Source organism: Entelurus aequoreus, linkage group LG04 (genome assembly GCF_033978785.1).
Source record: "Entelurus aequoreus isolate RoL-2023_Sb linkage group LG04, RoL_Eaeq_v1.1, whole genome shotgun sequence".
Taxonomy (NCBI): Eukaryota; Metazoa; Chordata; class Actinopteri; order Syngnathiformes; family Syngnathidae; genus Entelurus; species Entelurus aequoreus.
Genome location: NC_084734.1, coordinates 8,988,423 through 9,009,038, shown reverse-complemented (window position 1 = coordinate 9,009,038; position 20,616 = coordinate 8,988,423). Strand labels below are relative to the sequence as shown.

General features: G+C 35.6%; 1 protein-coding gene across 1 annotated transcript in view; it reads right to left on the bottom strand.

The window, feature by feature from the left end:
* clcf1 (cardiotrophin-like cytokine factor 1) overlaps positions 1–20,616 on the bottom strand; it is a 44,212-nt gene that overhangs the window by 3,980 nt on the left and 19,616 nt on the right. The window contains exon 2 of the mRNA XM_062043930.1: positions 1,127–1,287. Coding sequence (XP_061899914.1) covers positions 1,127–1,287 — 161 coding nt within the window. The remainder of the gene's footprint in view (positions 1–1,126; positions 1,288–20,616) is intronic.

Genomic DNA, 20,616 nt, shown 5'->3' with positions numbered 1-20,616 from the left:
GTCTCCGAGCCGCTCATGCAAATCATATTCTCTAAAAATGCATTTTCCCATCGATATATATATATATATATATATATATATATATATATATATATATATATATATATATATATATAAATATATAAATATATATATATATATATATATATATTTATATATATATATATATATTTGTATATATATATATATATATATTTATATACATATACATATATATATATATATATATTTATATACATATACATATATATATATATATATATATATATATTTTTTTTTTTTAAATATATATATATATATAAATATATATATATTTATATATATATATATATATATATATATATTTATATATATATATATATATATATATATATATATATATATATATATATATATATATATATATATATATATATATATATATATATATATATATATATATATATATATATATGCAAATCATTGTATTCTCTTTTTATGTACCATTTACACAACGTGACAACTTCACCTCTTTTGGGTTTTTGTATATTTATCATTTTTGTTTATTTCACGTAAACAAATGACAACCTAGTCTGATTAGATTGGACAGAACATAAATCAGAACATTTTAACGGTTTACATTTTCCCCACATTAAAGTCAAATTGCTTCCAAATGTGAAATGTTTGTTCAAAGTTGCTTGGACGTAACAACGTCTCCTTCTGCATACTTGAAGAATATAATAATAATAATAATAATAAGAGATTTTATTTGTAAAAAAAACACTTTATATTGAGTAAACAGTCTCAAAGTGCTACAGTGTATTAAAATTTTAAAAAAGATAATAAAGAAATAAATAAAAATAAAAACTAGAACAGCCAAATAGCTATAACTAGTATGCATATATCTAAAAAAAGGCTTTTTTTAAAAAAAAAAGAAGGGCTTTTAAGCCTTTTTTAAAAGCATCCACAGTCTGTGGTGCCCTCAGGTGGTCAGGGAGAGCGTTCCACAGACTGAGAGCGGCGTAGCAGAAAGCCCGGTCTGTTTATAACTGTTTTAAACGCCAATTAAGTACACCCGTCTAAAAAAAACCCAACTTCCTACGGACTCTCCGTTGCACACATGTGGAAATACAAGTAGACAACTCACGTAGACGTCTTTGATCTCCTTCAGCTGGTACTCCAGATACTTGGTCAGCTCGTACGTGCGCTCGATGGAGCTCCTCTCGCTGGCCAGGCCGTGGGACCAGCGCACGGCCGTCGCCATGGCAACAGCCAACAGGAAGACGCGGTGGCTTTGATGGACCGTGGCTACGTAGAGAGGACGCATACAAAAGATCCGTTAATCGCAAGTGTTGTCCCGTATTTTGGTACCGGTACCAAAAATGTGTATCGATACTTTTTCATCCATCCATCCATTTTCTACCGCTTGTCCCTTTTGGGGTCGCTTTTTCAAACTTTTCTAAATAAAGGGGACCGCAAAAAATTTCATTATTGGCTTTATTTTAAACCACAGTTTGGCCTAGGGTTGTCCCGATACCAATATTCTGGTACCGGTACCGGTATGTTTTTAAATACTTTTCGATACCTTTTGATGGACCGCTCGCCTGTGCATCGGTTGGGGACCGGTTGACCCGTCTCCGCTCGAGATGGTCTCCTGCTGGCCCCACTATGGACTGGACTCTCACTATTATGTTAGATCCACTATGGACTGGACTCTCACTATTATGTTGGATCCACTATGGACTGGACTCTCACTATTATGTTAGATCCACTATGGACTGGACTCTCACTATTATGTTGGATTCTCACTATTAGGTTAGATCCACTATGGACTGAACTGTCACACTATTATGTTAGATCCACTATGGACTGGAGTCTCACTATTATGTTAGATCCACTATGGACTGGAGTCTCACTATTATGTTAGATCCACTATAGACTGGACTCTCACACTATTATGTTAGATCCACTATGGACTGGACTCTCACTATTATGTTAGATCCACTATGGACTGAACTGTCACACTATTATGTTAGATCCACTATGGACTGGAGTCTCACTAGTATGTTAGATCCACTATGGACTGGACTCTCACACTGTTATGTTAGATCCACTATGGACTGGACTCTCACACTATTATGTTAGATCCACTATGGACTGGACTCTCACTATTATGTTAGATCCACTATGGACTGGACTCTCACACTATTATGTTAGATCCACTATGGACTGGACTCTCACTATTATGTCAAACCCACTCGACGTCTATTGCATCCGGTCTCCCCTAGAGATTGATTGGTATATACTATACTAGTACCGGTATATGATTGATTAGTATATACTATACTAGTACCGGTATATGATTGATTAGTATATACTATACCAATACCGGTATATGATTGATTGGTATATACTATACTTAGTATAGTATATACCAATCAATCATATACCGGTACTACTAGTACCGGTATATGATTGATTGGTATATACTATACTAGTACAGGTATATGATTGATTGGTATATACTATACTAGTACCCGTATGTGATTGATTAGTATATACTATACTAGTACCGGTATATGATTGATTGGTATATACTATACTAGTACCGGTATATGATTGATTGGTATATACTATACTAGTACCGGTATATGATTGATTGGTATATACTATACTAGTACCGGTATGTGATTGATTGGTATATACTATACTAGTACCGGTATATGATTGATTGGTATATACTCTACTAGTACCGGTATATGATTGATTGGTATATACTATACTAGTACCGGTATGTGATTGATTGGTATATACTATACTAGTACCGGTATATGATTGATTGGTATATACTATACTAGTACCGGTATATGATTGATTGGTATATACTATGCTAGTACCGGTATGTGATTGATTGGTATATACTATACTAGTACCGGTATGTGATTGATTGGTATATACTAGTACCGGTATATGATTGATTGGTATATACTAGTACCAGTACAACCCTACAATCATAACTTTTAATGAGATCATCTCAGCAATTCTTCTCCCAACGTGTTGATTTTGAAAGAACTATTCCCTATAAATAAAATTCCAAACTTACGCCGTCATTGTTTACGCTCATATTTTCTCGCTCTCTCTTATCATTTCCTGGTGTACTTCCTGGTTGCCATGGCGATGGCCTCTTTCTGTTTACACACTGCCAGTGCAGCCAATAAAGCTCTTTTTTTTTTTTTTAGGGTTCCCAGGGGTTTACGCTGGCTTCTAATAAAACTTCACTTAACAGCTTGTCGGACAAATGGCGTCCGTGTTCACCAACATGACAAATGGCGTCCGTGTTCACCAACATGACAAATGGCGTCCGTGTTCACCAACACACGTGCACCTTCCTAAAAAAATGTTTTATTTGGGTTCATCAGGACAATATTTAGGTTTTGTTTGTGCATAAGACAACACTTCTACTGGGGGAGGTGTGTGTGCACAACATGCACCCCTGCTGTGCTATTATTTGTAAGACACATGGGGGCGCTGTGTTTACACCCCATAAGTGGTATGAACTTGAAATTTCTCACACAGACAAATTTGTTGTAAATTTAATTTTTTTTTTTTTTAAATAAATATCTTTACTTCTACATGAACATTGAGCCAACCGTGTCATGTAGTTAAATGTGAGAAAATAATGACATGAATAAATGCATTATTTTATTATTATGTATATATAATAATTATATTATTATATTTATGTTAGCATTTAAGATAGCTAGCGATTAGCACTCTGAATGTCATCTAGCAATTAGCGATTAGAGATTAAAGCCATCGTTGTCAGCTAGTGATCCTTCATACCGACAGCCATCAGACTGTATGATGCATATGTTCCTTTTGACTGTACTTGTACTGTAAATGTATAATGTATTAATATTACTCACATGTGAATAATGTTGTATAATAGACTGTATTTATATTATTCACATGTAAATAATGCTATATAATAGACTGTGTTTATGTTATTCACATGTGAATAATGCTGTATAATAGACTGTATTTATATTATTCACATGTGAATAATGCTGTATAATAGACTGTATTTATATTATTCACATGTGAATAATGCTGTAAAATAGACTGTATTTATGTTATTCACATGTGAATAATGCTGTATAATAGACTGTATTTATATTATTTACATGTGAATAATGCTGTATAATGGACTGTATTTATGTTATTCACATGTGAATAATGCTGTATAATAGACTGTATTTATGTTATTCACATGTGAATAATGCTGTATAGTAGACTGTATTTATATTATTCACGTTCGAATATTGCTGTAAAATAGACTGTATTTATATTATTCACATGTGAATAATGCTGTATAGTAGACTGTATTTATATTATTCACGTTCGAATATTGCTGTAAAATAGACTGTATTTATATTATTCACATGTGAATAATGCTGTATAATAGACTGTATTTATATTATTCACATGTGAATAATGCTGTATAATAGACTGTATTTATATTATTCACATGTGAATAATGCTGTATAGTAGACTGTATTTATATTATTCACGTGTGAATAATGCTGTAAAATAGACTATATTTGTGTTATTCACATGTGAATAATACTGTATAATAGACTGTATTTATAATATCCACATGTGAATAATGCTGTATAGTAGACTGTATTTATATTACTCACATGTGAATAATGCTGTATAATAGACAGGTATTTTTTGCATGTGAAAAGTATTAATACAGTCTATTATACATCATTATTCACATGTGAATATTTGTGTATAATACACTGTATTTATACTATTCACATGTGAAAAATACCTAAGTGTTTATTGTCTATTGTGAGCGAACTGTGGTGCTGAATTTCCCCCAGGGATCAATAAAGTACTTCCTATTCTATTCTATTCACTTTCTTCTTCCCTTCATGGATCTAAACTTTACCGCTGCTGGTAATTTTTTCCCCATATTTTTTTATTGTAATATTTTCAGACTGTGTTTGTTCTATTTTTGGCCAAAGCAAGACAAAGAAAACAATCTGAAGTTGTCTTTATCTTTGCGTTTTAACGCCACGATTGCAATAGTCCGGCCCGATGTTTGCGCACATTTTCCTCCATGCGGCCCCTGACCTAAAACGACTTAGACGCCCCTGCTTTTGCCGGATCAGCACGAAATTCTGTGCACGCGTGCAAGGCACCTATAAGCACGTGTGAGTAAAAACGGAGTTGGATCGCTTGCGAAACATGGCCGACGTCAAGCAAAATGTCGACAGTGTGCAGAACTAATGTGTGTTTCAGAGGGGACGGTGCAGCTCTGCTTTCAAACTGAGAAAATTGAAGCTGAATGGTGGTTTTCAAGGAACGGCATGTTCATCTTACTGCACTCTTGTCCTGCTTTCTACTCACACACACACACATACATGTCTTTCCTACTTTGTGTGGACCCACGTTTGGTTAGTGGGTTGTGAGGGCCCCCCTTTCCACTATAGCTAGAATGATGAAAAAATATACATCTAGCCCTAGATGGGAGTAGAGAGTTGCAACTAGGGATGTCAGATAATGGCTTTTTGCCGATATCCAATATTCCGATATTGTCCAACTCTTTAATTACCGATACCGATATCAACCGATACCGATATCAACCGATATATGCAGTCGTGGAATTAACACATTATTATGCCTAATTTGGACAACCAGGTATGGTGAAGATAAGGTACTTTTTTAAAAAAAAAAATAATAAAATAAGATAACTAAATTAAAAACTTTTTCTTGAATAAAAAAGAAAGTAAAACAATATAAAAACAGTTACATAGAAACTAGTAATGAATGAAAATGAGTAAAATTAACTGTTAAAGGTTAGTACTATTAGTGGAGCAGCAGCACGCACAATCATGTGTGCTTACTGACTGTATCCCTTGCAGACTGTATTGATATATATTGATATATAATGTAGGAAGCAGAATATTAATAACAAAAAAGATACAACCCTTTTGTGTGGATGAGTGTAAATGGGGGAGGGAGGTTTTTTGGGTTGGTGCACTAATTGTATGTGTATCTTGTGTTTTTTATGTTGATTTAATAAAAACAAAAACAAAAAAAACAACAACAACAACAAAAAACGATACCGATAATTAAAAAAACGATACCGATAATGTCCGATATTACATTTTAAAGCATTTATCGGACATCCCTTTTTTTTTTTTTTTTTTTTTTTTTTTTTATAATGTCCTGCCCAGCTTCTCGGGCAAATCATATAGCAGATGTAGATGCCCATATCGGCTGTTCAGATTTACTTTACAAAAGAGAAGTGTAGGATACTTCTCTTGTTGCCTTACTTGTATTTTGACTTTATTAAATGTATTTATATTATCATTTGGTGCAGCCGGGCCGGAGCAGGAGGGGATAGAAAGAGAGAAAAAGGAAGACAGAGGGGGGAATTGTGGGGACAAGAGGGGGATTAGACAGAGAGACAACAACAGCAAACACAACAACAACAACAACAGAGCAACATCAGCAAATACGACATGTACAAATATGATGGTAAAAGTAATAGCAAATAAGCAGTTAGCGAAAATTTAAAAAAAAATAAAAAATACAGAAATGACAATGAGCATTATTACACTAAAAATGGAGCAATATGAATACCAATAGAAATAGTGCTATTGATAATAAACAATACCAGTACTTTACCTTTATTATCAACAATACAATTGTTCAAATGCAACAATACATATACGTAATGATAACTTGAGATACGAAAGAATGCAGAAAAATGGAGGGGAAGAAAGAGAAGCAACCTTAACCTTGTAGATTGTTATAGTAACAATAGGTTAAGCTTTGTCAGTGTGCCATGTGTTATACCCAGTTTCGGACATCCCTAGTTGCAACCTCACTTCAGAATGCAAAACACACAAAGTTAAAAAAAAAAGTTTACTTTTGTAGTTGTGAGGACCAGGCAAATGTCCTCACAAGTCCAAAGATCCTCACAGAAAGGGTGGTTTATCAAGTGTATGTCCACACAAGGATGGTGAGACAAGTGCACACACACACACACACACACACACACACACACACTGTCTCTGTCGTCCTTTTTCACCCTTCAGTGATGCATGCGAGTCATTACGATTTAACAGGCGTGAATTAAGCATTGCACAACTTTTTTTTTTAGAGGGTTTTGTTGTGCGACCCGGCCGGCTCTATTCTCCGTGTCTGACTGACACACCCCGGGCCTGGCGTCTTGCGTCACTCTCCCTTCAAACGCTTATCATCGCTCCTACGCCTGCAGTCAAAATAACAGCAGACAATTAACCCCCATTAGCCCCACAACGCTCCCGCTCCTCTGACCCTCGTCCCGTTCCTTTCATGTGTCCGCCATGACGGCCTGGCAGGTCGCACGGCGAACAGCTTAAACTAACAGAAATATTTCATTGTTCAAGCCGTGACCTTTTCACAGTTCAATGTTGACTAATTGACAGCCAACCCTAAACAGGCTTTTCCAGGAATCTGCACGTATTTGTCAACAAATGAATACAAATATATTCAAGCAAAACTGTCTTTATATGAGAAAAAAAAATGACAAAATATACTAGATGAGGCAATTCCTGAAGGAAGTGCGTGTGAACGCTCCAATGCTGAAGTTGAACTGAACTGGTTTGAATGTTGAAGGGTTTGAATTTCCAGGAAAACCGGAATTCGGTTTGGAACTTGGGAAAGTGTTGGTTTGGATGTCCAGGATGAGTGGAATGTGTTGATGTTGGAATGGTTTGAATAGGTTGAAAAATGTGGGAATTGTGCAACTTGGAAAAATGGCCCATTCATTTCAATGGGAATTTTGGGAAAAGCAGATTTACACTACCGTTCAAAAGTTTGGGGTCACCCAAACAATTTTGTGTTTGAGCCTTCATTTCTAAGAACAACAATAGACTGTCGAGTTTCAGATGAAAGTTCTCTTTTTCTGGCCATTTTGAGCGTTTAATTGACCCCACAAATGTGATGCTCCAGAAACTCAATCTGCTCAAAGGAAGGTCAGTTTTGTTGCTTCTGTAACGAGCTAAACTGTTTTCAGATGTGTGAACATGATTGCACAAGGGTTTTCTAATCATCAATTAGCCTTCTGAGCCAATGAGCAAACACATTGTACCATTAGAACACTGGAGTGATAGTTGCTGGAAATGGGTCTCTATACACCTTTGTAGATATTGCACCAAAAACCAGACATTTGCAGCTAGCATAGTCATTTACCACATTAGCAATGTATAGAGTGTATTTCTTTAAAGTTAAGACTAGTTTAAAGTTATCTTCATTGAAAATTACAGTGCTTTTCCTTCAAAAATAAGGACATTTCAATGTGACCCCAAACTTTTGAACGGTAGTGTATATTTTTTTAATTATTAGGAGCATGAATGTCCTGAATGAGCTGAATTGGTTGGTGTTGGAATTGTTTAAATCAGTCAAGAAATGTTGAAGCACTAACAGTTTTTTAATTGAGGAATGGTATTATGGAATTCCTGGAATTTCGGTAAAACCAGGATTGTTTGTAGTCTCTAAACCAACTTGTTTTTTTGTCCAAAGAAAAATGTAAAAGGAATAGTCAAACAAGGGTTATTTTGAATATTTTGAATGAGTTGAAATGGTTGGTGTTGGAATTTTTCAAATCGGTCGAGAAATGTTAAAATAACATTTTTAATTGAGAAATGGTATTACAGAATTGTTGGAATTTCGGGATTAAGAGGAATTTTTGGACAGTGAAACGGTTGAAGTGGGTTGAAAAATGTGAGAGTTGTAGTCGACAGAAAAATGGGTGAAAAGAGGGTTTGAAAAAACGGGGATTCTGAGAATTCCTGGAATTTTTTTTTAACGTGAAAAAATAATAGTTTGAATGTCCAGGATGAGTAGAATATGTTGAAGGTGAAATGGTTTGAATAGGTTGAAAAATGTGGGAATTGTGCAACTTGGAAAAATGGCCCATTCATTTCAATGGGAATTTTTGGAAAAGCTGATTTTTTGGGGGGGAAAATGATTAGGAGCATGGATGTCCTAAATGAGCTGAATTGGTTGGTGTTGGAATTGTTTAAATCGGTCAAGAAATGTTGAAGTAGTAACATGTTGAATTGAGAAATGGTATTACGGAATTCCTGGAATTTCGGGAAAACCGGGAATGTTTCTAGTCCCTAAACCAACTTGGTTTTTTGTCCTAAAAAATATATTTTGACAGTGGAACAGTTGAAATGGGATGCAAAATGTAAAAGGAATAGTCCAACGAAAAAAGGTTGGACATAGGGTTAGAAAAAAAACAGGAATTCCTGGAAATTTGTGGAACTGGGAAAAATGGTAGGTTGAATATCTAGGATGAGTTGAATATGTTGAAGGTGGAATGGTTGGAATTGGTTGACAAATGTGGGAATTGTGGAACTTTGAAAAATGTCCCATTCGTTTCAATGGGAATTTCATGGACATTTGGGAATTTCGGGAAAAGCTATATTTTTGGGAAAATGTTTAAAGACTTGAATGTTCTGAATGAGTTGAAATGGTTGGTGTTGGAATTGTTCAAATCGGTCGAGAAATGTTTAAGTAGTAACATTTTTAATTGAGAAATGGTACTATGGAATTCCTGGAATTTTGGTAAAGCCGGGAATTTCTCATCCTGATTAAGAGGAATGTTTGGACGGTGAAACGGTTGAAGTGGGTTGAAAAATGTGGGAGGAGTAGTCGACAGAAAAATGGGTGAAAAAACGGGAATTCTGGGAATTCCTGGAATTTTTTTTTAACTTGAAAAAATAATAGTTTGAATGTCCAGTATGAGTAGAATATGTTGAAGGTGAAATGGTTTGAATTGGTTGAAAACTGTGGAAATTGTGCAACTTGGAAAAATGTCCCAATAATTTCAATGGGAACTTCCTGGAAATGTTCACATTTTGGGAAAAGCGGATTTAAAAAAAAAAAGATTAGGAGCCCGAATGTCCTAAATGAGCTGAATTGGTTGGTGTTGGAATTGTTTAAATCAGTCAAGAAATGTTGAAGCAGTAACAGTTTTTTAATTGAGAAATGGTATTATGGAATTCCTGGAATTTCGGGAAAACCAGGAATATTTCTAGTTCCTAAACCAACTTCTTTTTTTGTCCAAAGAAAAATGTAAAAGGAATAGTCAAACAAGGGTTATTTTTAATATTTTGAATGAGTTGAAATGGTTGGTGTTGGAATTTTTCAAATCGGTCGAGAAATGTTAAAGTAACATTTTTAATTGAGAAATGGTATTACAGAATTCCTGGAATTTCGGGAATTTTTCGTCCTGATTAAGAGGAATGTTTGGACAGTGAAACGGTTGAAGTGGGTTGAAAAATGTGAGAGTTGTAGTCGACAGAAAAATGGGTGAAAAGAGGGTTTGAAAAAAACGGGAATTCTGAGAATTCCTGGAAAAAAAATTTAACGTGAAAAAATAATAGTTTGAATGTCCAGGATGAGTAGAATATGTTGAAGGTGAAATGGTTTGAATCGGTTGAAAAATGTGGGAATTGTGCAACTTGGAAAAATGTCCCATTCATTTCAATGGGAACTTCCTGGAAATTTGGGAATTTTGGGAAAAGCGGGATTTAAAAAAAAAAAAAGATTAGGAGCCTGAATGTCCTGAATGATCTGAATTGGTTGGTGTTGGAATTGTTTAAATCGGTCAAGAAATGTTGAAGTAGTAACATGTTGAATTGAGAAACGGTTTTACGGAATTCCTGGAATTTCGGTAAAACCAGGATTGTTTGTAGTCTCTAAACCAACTTGTTTTTTTGTCCAAAGTAAAATGTAAAAGGAATAGTCAAACAAGGGTTATTTTGAATATTTTGAATGAGTTGAAATGGTTGGTGTTGGAATTTTTCAAATCGGTCGAGAAATGTTGAAGTAGTAAAATTTTTGATTGGGAAATGGTATTACGTAATTCCTGGAATTTCAGGAAAAAACGGGAATTTTTCATCCTGATTAAGAGGAATGTTTGGACGGTGAAACGTTTGAAGTGGGTTGAAAAATGTGGGATTGATTGATGGTGAGGTGTAGTCGACAGAAAAATGGGTGAAAAAAAGGGTTTGAAAAAACAGGAATTTTGGGAATTCCTGGAATTTTTTTTAACTTGAAAAAATAATAGTTTGAATGTCCAGGATGAGTAGAATATGTTGAAGGTAGAATGGTTTGAATCGGTTGAAAAATGTGGTTGAAAAATGTGGTGGAAAAATGTGGGATTTGTGCAACTTGGAAATTTGGGAATTTTGGTAAAAGCAGGAATTTTTTAAAAATTAAAAAAGATTAAGAGCCTGAATGTCCTGAATGATCTGAATTGGTTGGTGTTGGAATTGTTTAAATCGGTCAAGAAATGTTGACGTAGTAACATGTTGAATTGAAAAACGGTTTTACGGAATTCCTGGAATTTCGGTAAAACCGCGAATGTTTCTAGTCCCTAAAGCAACTTTGTTTTTTGTCCTAAGAAAAATGTTTTGACGGTGGAACAGTTGAAATGGGATGGAAAATGTAAAAGGAATAGTCAAACAAAAAAAGGTTGGACATAGGGTTAGAAAAAAAACAGAAATTCCTGGAAATTTGTTGAACGTGGAAAAATGGTAGGTTGAATATCTAGGATGAGTTGAATATGTTGAAGGTGGAATGGTTGGAATCGGTTGAAAAATGTGGGAATTGTGGAAGTTTGAAAAATGGATAGTTCCCTGAAAACTGGGAATTTTTGGAAATCCGGGAATTGTTTTAAATTGTTGAAAGGGAGCACACAATTTTGAACGGTTGAATATTTTGAAGTTGAAACTGTTTGAATCGGATGAAAAAAGTTGGGAATTGTGGAACTTTGAAAAATGTCCCATTCATTTCAATGGGAATTTCAGGGAAATTTCGGGAAAAGCTATATTTTTTTATAAAATGTTTAAAGACTTGAATGTTGTGCATGAGTTGAAATGGTTGGTGTTGGAATTGTTCAAACCGGTCGAGAAATGTTGAAGTAGTAACATTTTTAATTGAGAAATGGTATTACGGAATTCCTGGAATTTCAGGAAGAATGGGAATTTTTCATCCTGATTAAGAGGAATGTTTGGACGGGGAAACGTTTGAAGTGGGTTGAAAAATGTGAGAGTTGTAGTCGACAGAAAAATGGGTGAAAAGAGGGTTTGAAAAAACGGGAATTCAGAGAATTCCTGGAATTTTTTTTAACGTGAAAAAATAATAGTTTGAATGTCCAGGATGAGTAGAATATGTTGAAGGTGAAATGGTTTAAATCGGTTGAAAAATGTGGGAATTGTGCAACTTGGAAAAATGTCCCATTCATTTCAATGGGAACTTACTGGAAATTTGGGAATTTTGGAAAAAGCGCGATTTAAAAAAAAAAAAAAAAGATTAGGAGCCTGAATGTCCTGAATGATCTGAATTGGTTGGTGTTGGAATTGTTTAAATCGGTCAAGAAATGTTGAAGTAGTAACATGTTGAATTGAGAAATGGTATTACGGAATTCCTGGAATTTCGGTAAAACCAGGATTGTTTGTAGTCTCTAAACCAACTTGTTTTTTTGTCCAAAGTAAAATGTAAAAGGAATAGTCAAACAAGGGTTATTTTGAATATTTTGAATGAGTTGAAATGGTTGGTGTTGGAATTTTTCAAATCGGTCGAGAAATGTTGAAGTAGTAAAATTTTTGATTGAGAAATGGTATTACGTAATTCCTGGAATTTCAGGAAAAAAACGGGAATTGTTCATCTTGATTAAGAGGAATGTTTGGACGGTGAAACGTTTGAAGTGGGTTGAAAAATGTGGGATTGATTGATGGTGAGGAGTAGTCGACAGAAAAATGGGTGAAAAAAAGGGTTTGAAAAAACAGGAATTTGGGGAATTCCTGGAATTTTTTTTAACTTGAAAAAATAATAGTTTGAATGTCCAGGATGAGTAGAATATGTTGTAGGTGGAATGGTTTGAATCGGTTGAAAAATGTGGTTGAAAAATGTGGTGGAAAAATGTGGGATTTGTGCAACTTGGAAATTTGGGAATTTTGGTAAAAGCGGGAATTTTTAAAAAATTAAAAAAGATTAAGAGCCTAAATGATCTGAATTGGTTGGTGTTGGAATTGTTTAAATCGGTCAAGAAATGTTGACGTAGTAACATGTTGAATTGAAAAACGGTATTACGGAATTCCTGGAATTTCGGTAAAACCGCGAATGTTTCTAGTCCCTAAAGCAACTTTGTTTTTTGTCCTAAGAAAAATGTTTTGACGGTGGAACAGTTGAAATGGGATGGAAAATGTAAAAGGAATAGTCAAACAAAAAAAGGTTGGACATAGGGTTAGAAAAAAAACAGGAATTCCTGAAAAATTGTTGAACGTGGAAAAATGATAGGTTGAATATCTAGGATGAGTTGAATATGTTGAAGGTGGAATGGTTGGAATCGGTTGAAAAATGTGGGAATTGTGGAAGTTTGAAAAATGGATAGTTCCCTGAAAACTGGGAATTTTTGGAAATCCGGGAATTGTTTTAAATTGTTGAAAGGGAGCACACAATTTTGAACGGTTGAATATTTTGAAGTTGAAACGGTTTGAATCGGATGAAAAAAGTTGGGAATTGTGGAACTTTGAAAAATGTCCCATTCATTTCAATGGGAATTTCAGGGAAATTTCGGGAAAAGCTATATTTTTTTTATAAAATGTTTAAAGACTTGAATGTTGTGCATGAGTTGAAATGGTTGGTGTTGGAATTGTTCAAACCGGTTGAGAAATGTTGAAGTAGTAACATTTTTAATTGAGAAATGGTATTACGGAATTCCTGGAATTTCAGGAAGAACGGGAATTTTTCATCCTGATAAAGAGGAATGTTTGGACGGTGAAACGTTTGAAGTGGGTTGAAAAATGTGAGAGTAGTAGTCGACAGAAAAATGGGTGAAAAGAGGGTTTGAAAAAACGGGAATTCTGAGAATTCCTGGAATTTTTTTTTAACATGAAAAAATAATAGCTTGAATGTCCAGGATGAGTAGAATATGTTGAAGGTGAAATGGTTTGAATGGGTGGAAAAATGTGGGAATTGTGCAACTTGGAAAAATGTCCCAGTCATTTCATCCCCCCCCCCCCCCCCCCCCCAACATAATAGTGTGAGAGTCCAGTCCATAGTGGATCTAACATAATAGTGAGAGTCCAGTCCATAGTGGATCTAACATAATAGTGTGAGAGTCCAGTCCATAGTGGATCTAACATAATAGTGAGAGTCCAGTCCATAGTGGATCTAACATAATAGTGTGAGAGTCCAGTCCATAGTGGATCTAACATAATAGTGAGAGTCCAGTCCATAGTGGATCTAACATAATAGTGAGAGTCCAGTCCATAGTGGATCTAACATAATAGTGAGAGTCCAGTCCATAGTGGATTTAACATAATAGTGAGAGTCCAGTCCATAGTGGATCTAACATAATAGTGAGAGTCCAGTCCATAGTGGATCTAACATAATAGTGTGAGTCCAGTCCATTGTGGATCTAGCATAATAGTGAGAGTCCAGTCCATAGTGGATCTAACATAATAGTGAGAGTCCAGTCCATAGTGGATCTAACATAATAGTGAGAGTCCAGTCCATTGTGGATCTAACATAATAGTGAGAGTCCAGTCCATTGTGGATCTAACATAATAGTGTGAGAGTCCAGTCCACTGTGGATCTGACATAATAGTGAGAGTCCAGTCCATAGTGGATCTAACATAATAGTGTGAGAGTCCAGTCCATAGTGGATCTAACATAATAGTGTGAGAGTCCAGTCCATAGTGGATCTAACATAATAGTGTGAGAGTCCAGTCCATAGTGGATCTAACATAATAGTGACAGTCCAGTCCATAGTGGGGCCAGCAGGTCCGAATAAAATTGCTTCGAGGTTGGTAAGCACAACCAGAATTATTCCATACTTTAGGCGCACCGGGTTATAAGGCGCACTGTCAATAAGTGCTCCTTATAGTCCAAAAAATACGGTAGTCTTTAAAAATCTGTAGTTCGAATGACAAATTGAGCTCTGGATTGGTCCTTTCAAATAAAAATAGTATGTTTGTTTTCTTTTTTTAAAAATCCTGTCATGAGTTTGACACGCCAGGCGCCCGTGGCCCTTTTTGGCCTTTGGAAGAAGAACAAGCGGCAACATTTCTAATTACGGGCTGATGGCTTGTAACACTACCTTACCTGCTCAGCCACATCAAAGCGTCTCCACCGACTATTTTGGAAAAGTCCTCTGTAGTCCCGGGCCGCACCCACACACACACACACACACACACACACACACACACACACACACACACACACACACGCCTTAAAATCCATCAACTAAAACAACCGCCGTCATCCCAGAGAACTGCCTCTGATCTCTCCAACCTCCGTACAAGCTCTTTAGTCAAGCAGCAATAATCATCTTCAAGGTTAACGTCCATGAGCACCAAAGTTCCAGCTCCATTCCTCAGTTCCCAAACATAACTGACATAACGCTAAACTGCGGTTCTATAATGAGGTGACTTTATTACAGCTGGCATGGGAGCAGACATGAAGGTGAGCCCTGCAGGCGTGCACGTACCTGGTGCATGATGGGAGCACCTCGTGCTATTTGCGGCACCGTTCCATCCGGAACATTCTCTGCGGGATGGTGAAGTAACGAGCTACATGTAGCTAAGCTACGTGGCTTAACTCCATTTTCCAGTAGCTTGCACAAACCCCGTTTCCATGTGAGTTGGGAAATTGTGTTAGATGTAGGGCTGTGACGACTAATCGATTAATAAAATAGTTGCCGATTAATTTAGTCATCGATTCGTTGGATGAGCAGAGTTTTTTTAATATTTTTTTTTAATTTTTTTTTTTTTTTTAAATAAACCTTTATTCATAAACTGCAACATTTACAAACAGCTGAGAAACAATAATCAAAATAAGTTTTTTTTCAATAAAATACTGGATAGGATAGAAATGTCTCTTTTATCCGATTATTAATCGATTAATCGAAATAATAATCGACAGATTAATCGATTATCAAATTAATCGTTAGTTGCAGCCCTAGTTAGATGTAAATATAAACGCAATACAATGATTTGCAAATCCTTTTCAAGCCATATTCAGTTGAATATGCTACAAAGACAACATATTTGATGTTCAAACTCATAAACATTTTTTTTTTTTGTTGCAAATAATCATTAACTTTAGAATTTGATGCCAGCAACACGTGACAAAGAAGTTGGGAAAGGTGGCAATAAATACTGATAAAGTTGAGGAATGCTCATCAAACACTTATTTGGAACATCCCACAGGTGAACAGGCAAATTGGGAACAGGTGGGTGCCATGATTGGGTATAAAAACAGCTCAGTCATTCACAAACAAGGACGGGCGGAGGTCACCATTTTGTCAAAAAACATATCTTATTTATGTGCCTCGACTTCAACGGCGTATTCTCCTTCTCACCCATGTTGTAAGTTTTAGCGCTTCCATAGCGAATCTACTGATTAAGTTCAAACTGTAAGATAATTTCTATTAGAAATGGCAACAGCGGAGGATGCATGTTCATGTATGAGCCAGTCTGCCCCACAACAGGAGGACGGAGAAAAAGAATGAGCTAACTACAGGGAGGACTACAATGGCAGACTCGCGCAAAACACTTCGGGTAAATCTCTATCTCGGACTTTGGGAAAATTCCAAAAGGTATGAAGGAAGGCAAGATTATTTTATAAGTATCTTCGTCATGCCTCCATTGTTTGATTTAAATTTTTTTGGGACTTATGCAGATCACAAATATACCAAAATAGGCACCAATAGGTAAGAAAAGTTGGTTTTGCACAACAGGGCCCCTTGAACACTCCAACTCCCAAAAGGCAGCCAAATGGCTTATTTTACAAGACAAAAGTATGTAGCTTTCCATGAAAAAAGTTTTGTTTGGTTTTTTTTTCCGAAAAAAGTTAATATTGCGAATAAAACGTTGTCATTGTACAAGAAGTATGTCAGAATAATTTGAAAAGGTTTCAAATTAAAAATAAGAATTATGCCATTTTACAGGATTAAAGTCAACTATATTCTGAAGAAAATAGAAATAAAAAATGCAATATTCTGAGAAAAAAGTTATTACACAAAAATTGCGTAGAAATTGAATTTTTTAAAGAAAAATTATGGTATTTTACACACATGAAATATATTGTGAAAAGGGTCATTTTTTGGTATAAAATAAATCATAAAATGTTATTAGCAGTATTCTGAAAAAATAAATATATATATATGTCTTAATTAGATTATCCAAAAAAAATTAAAAAAATAGTGCTCGATACCGTGGTAGAGCGTAATATGTATGTGTGGGAAAAAATCACAAGACTATTTCATCTCTACAGGCCTGTTTCATGAGGGTTTCCTCAATCGTCAGGAGATTTTTTTTATTTTTTTTTCCTGACGATTGAGGAAACCCTCATGAAACAGGCCTGTAGAGATGAAATAGTCTTGTGATTTTTTTCCCACACTTACATATATATATACATATATATATATATATATATATATATATATATATATATATATATATATATATGTATATATATATATATATATATATATATATATATATATATATATATATATATATATATATATATATATATATATATATATATATATATATATATATCTGTTGAATACAAAACATTATGCCCCCCCCCCCCCCCCACCCCCCCAAAGAAAAATCCATAAATTAGCTGTACCGGGGTTCAAAGTGAAAAAAAACAAAAAAAAAAAAACAAAGTGAAAAATACGGTATACTGACAGACATTTGGGGGGTTGGACATAACAAAGTATTGACGTTCCCTTGCTGAGGTCATATAATCAACATAAACATTTTCTTTTAGAAAAAACATGCGCAGTAATCAATAATCCTGCAAGCATCTTTAATTTAATGGCAGCAACACATTGCAAAAAGGGCATTTTTACCAGTGTGTTACATGGCCTTTCCTTTTAACAACACTCAGTAAAGGTTTGGGAACTGAGGAGACACATTTTTGAAGTGGAATTCTTTCCCATTCTTGCTTGATGTGCAGCTTAAGTTGTTCAACAGTCTCCCTTCTCATATTTTAGCCTTCACACATTTTCAATGGGAGACAGGTCTGGACTACAGGCAGGCCACAAAATAAGCAGGGGCGTCCGTGATAACGTTGCTTGGATGGCAAAATATTTTGTTCCAAAACCTGTATGTACCTTTCAGCATTAATGGTGCCTTCACAGTTTCCAAAAACAATTTGAAATGTGGACTCGTCAGACCACAGAACACTTTTCCACTTTGCATCAGTCCATCTTAGATGAGCTCAGGCCCAGCGAAGCCGACGGCGTTTCTGGGTGTTGTTGATAAATGGCTTTGGCTTTGCATAGTAGAGTTTGAACTTGCCCTTACAGGTGTAGCGACCAACTGTAGCTACTGACAGTGGTTTTCTGAAGTGTTCCTTAGCCATGTGGTGATATCCTTTACACACTGATGTGGCTTGTTGATGCAGTACAGCCTGAGGGATGGAAGGTCACGGGCATCAAATTCCAAAGGAGCTAATATTTGCAAAAAATACCAAAGTTTCTCAGTGTGAACATGAAATATCTCGTCTTTGCAGTCTAGTCAATTGAATATAAGTTGAAAAGGATTTGTTGTATTCTCTTTTTATTGAGCTTTTACACAACGTGACGACTTCACTGCTTTTGTAGTTTCTACTTTCATCATCCTTGTCCTCTTTTGAACTCTGCTTTAGAACACTTAGCACAGTCAAAGACATCTGAGGATGAAAAAATGTGTCGCTCATTTCTAGTCAGGGCAATAAATTCCGGACCGTCTCATTCACTGTCAGATCAAAGATGATATAATGGAGAGAGGCGTGACTCGGGCACTCGCTGTCAATATGCACGTGATATGATGTATTACGCAACAAAAGAGGATCTTTGGCTTGTGTTTTTGCAGTATAGGTCTTCAAAAACAACATAGTGCTCCTGTCTTGTCATATAGAGGATCTTTGGCTAGTTTTTTTTTGCTGTATAGGTCTTCAAAAACAGCAGAGTGCTCCTGTCTTGTCATATAGAGGATCTTTGGCTCGTGTTTTTGCAGTATAGGTCTTTAAAAACAGCCCAGCGCTCCCGTCTTGTCATATAGAGGATCTTTGGCTAGTGATTTTGCAGTATATGTCTTTAAAAACAGCAGAGTGCTCCTGTCTTGTCATATAGAGGATCTTTGGCAAGTGTTTCTGCAGTGTATGTCTTTAAAACAGCTGAGGGCTCTTGTCTTGTCATATAGAGGATCTTTGGCAAGTGTTTCTGCAGTGTATGTCTTTAAAACAGCTGAGGGCTCCTGTCTTGTCATATAGAGGATCTTTGGCTAGTGTTTTTGCAGTGTGGGTCTTTAAAAACAGCAGAGAGCTCTTGTCTTGTCATATAAAGGATCTTTGTCTAGTGTTTTTGCACTATAGGTCTTAAAAAACAGCAGAGGACTCCTGTCTGGTCATATAGAGGATCTTTGGCTAGTGTTTTTGCAGTATAGGTCTTTAAAAACAGAAGATCCCTCCTGTTTTGTCATATAGAGGATCTTTGGCTCGTGTTTTGCAGTATATGTATTTAAAACAGCAGAGAGCTCTTGTCTTGTCAAATAGAGGATCTTTGGCTAGTTTTTTTTGCAGTATACGTCTTTAAAACAGCAGAGAGCTCCTGTCTTGTCATATAGAGGATCTTTGGCTAGTTTTTTTGCAGTATAGGTCTTTAAAAACAGCAGAGTGCCCCTGTCTTGTCATATAGAGGATCTTTGGCTAGTGATTTTGCAGTATATGTCTTCAAAAACAGCAGAGCGCTCCTGTCTTGTCATATAGAGGATCTTTGGTCCGTGTTTTTGCAGTATAGGTCTTTAAAACAGCAGAGAGCTCTTGTCTTGTCATATAGAGGATCTTTGTCTAGTGTTTTTGCAGTATATTTCTTCAAAAACAGCAGAGTGCTCCTGACTGGTCATATAGAGGATCTTTGGTCCGTGTTTTTGCAGTATAGGTCTTTAAAACAGCAGAGAGCTCTTGTCTTGTCATATAGAGGATCTTTGGCTAGTGTTTTTGCAGTATACGTCTTTAAAAACAGAAGAGCGCTCCTGTTTTGTCATTTAGAGGATCTTTGGCTCGTGTTTTGCAGTATATGTATTTAAAACAGCAGAGAGCTCCTGTCTTGTCATATAGAGGATCTTTGGCTAGTGTTTTTGCTGTATAGGTCTTTAAAAGCAGCAAAGAGCTCCTGTCTTGTCAAATAGAGGATCTTTGGCTAGTTTTTTTGCACTATAGGTCTTCAAAAACAGCAGAGCGCTCCTGTCTTGACATATAGAGGATCTTTGGCTAGTGTTTTTGCAGTATATGTCTTTAAAAGCAGCAGAGTGCTCCTGTCTTGACATATAGAGGATCTTTGGCTAGTGTTTTTGCAGTATAGGTCTTTAAAAACAACATAGTGCTCCTGTCTTGTCATATAAAGGATCTTTGTCTAGTGTTTTTGCAGTATAGGTCTTAAAAAACAGCAGAGGACTCCTGTTTTGTCATATAGAGGATCTTTGGCTAGTGTTTTTGCACTATATGTCTTCAAAGAATAAGTGATTATTACATTTTAACAGAAGTGTAGATAGAACATGT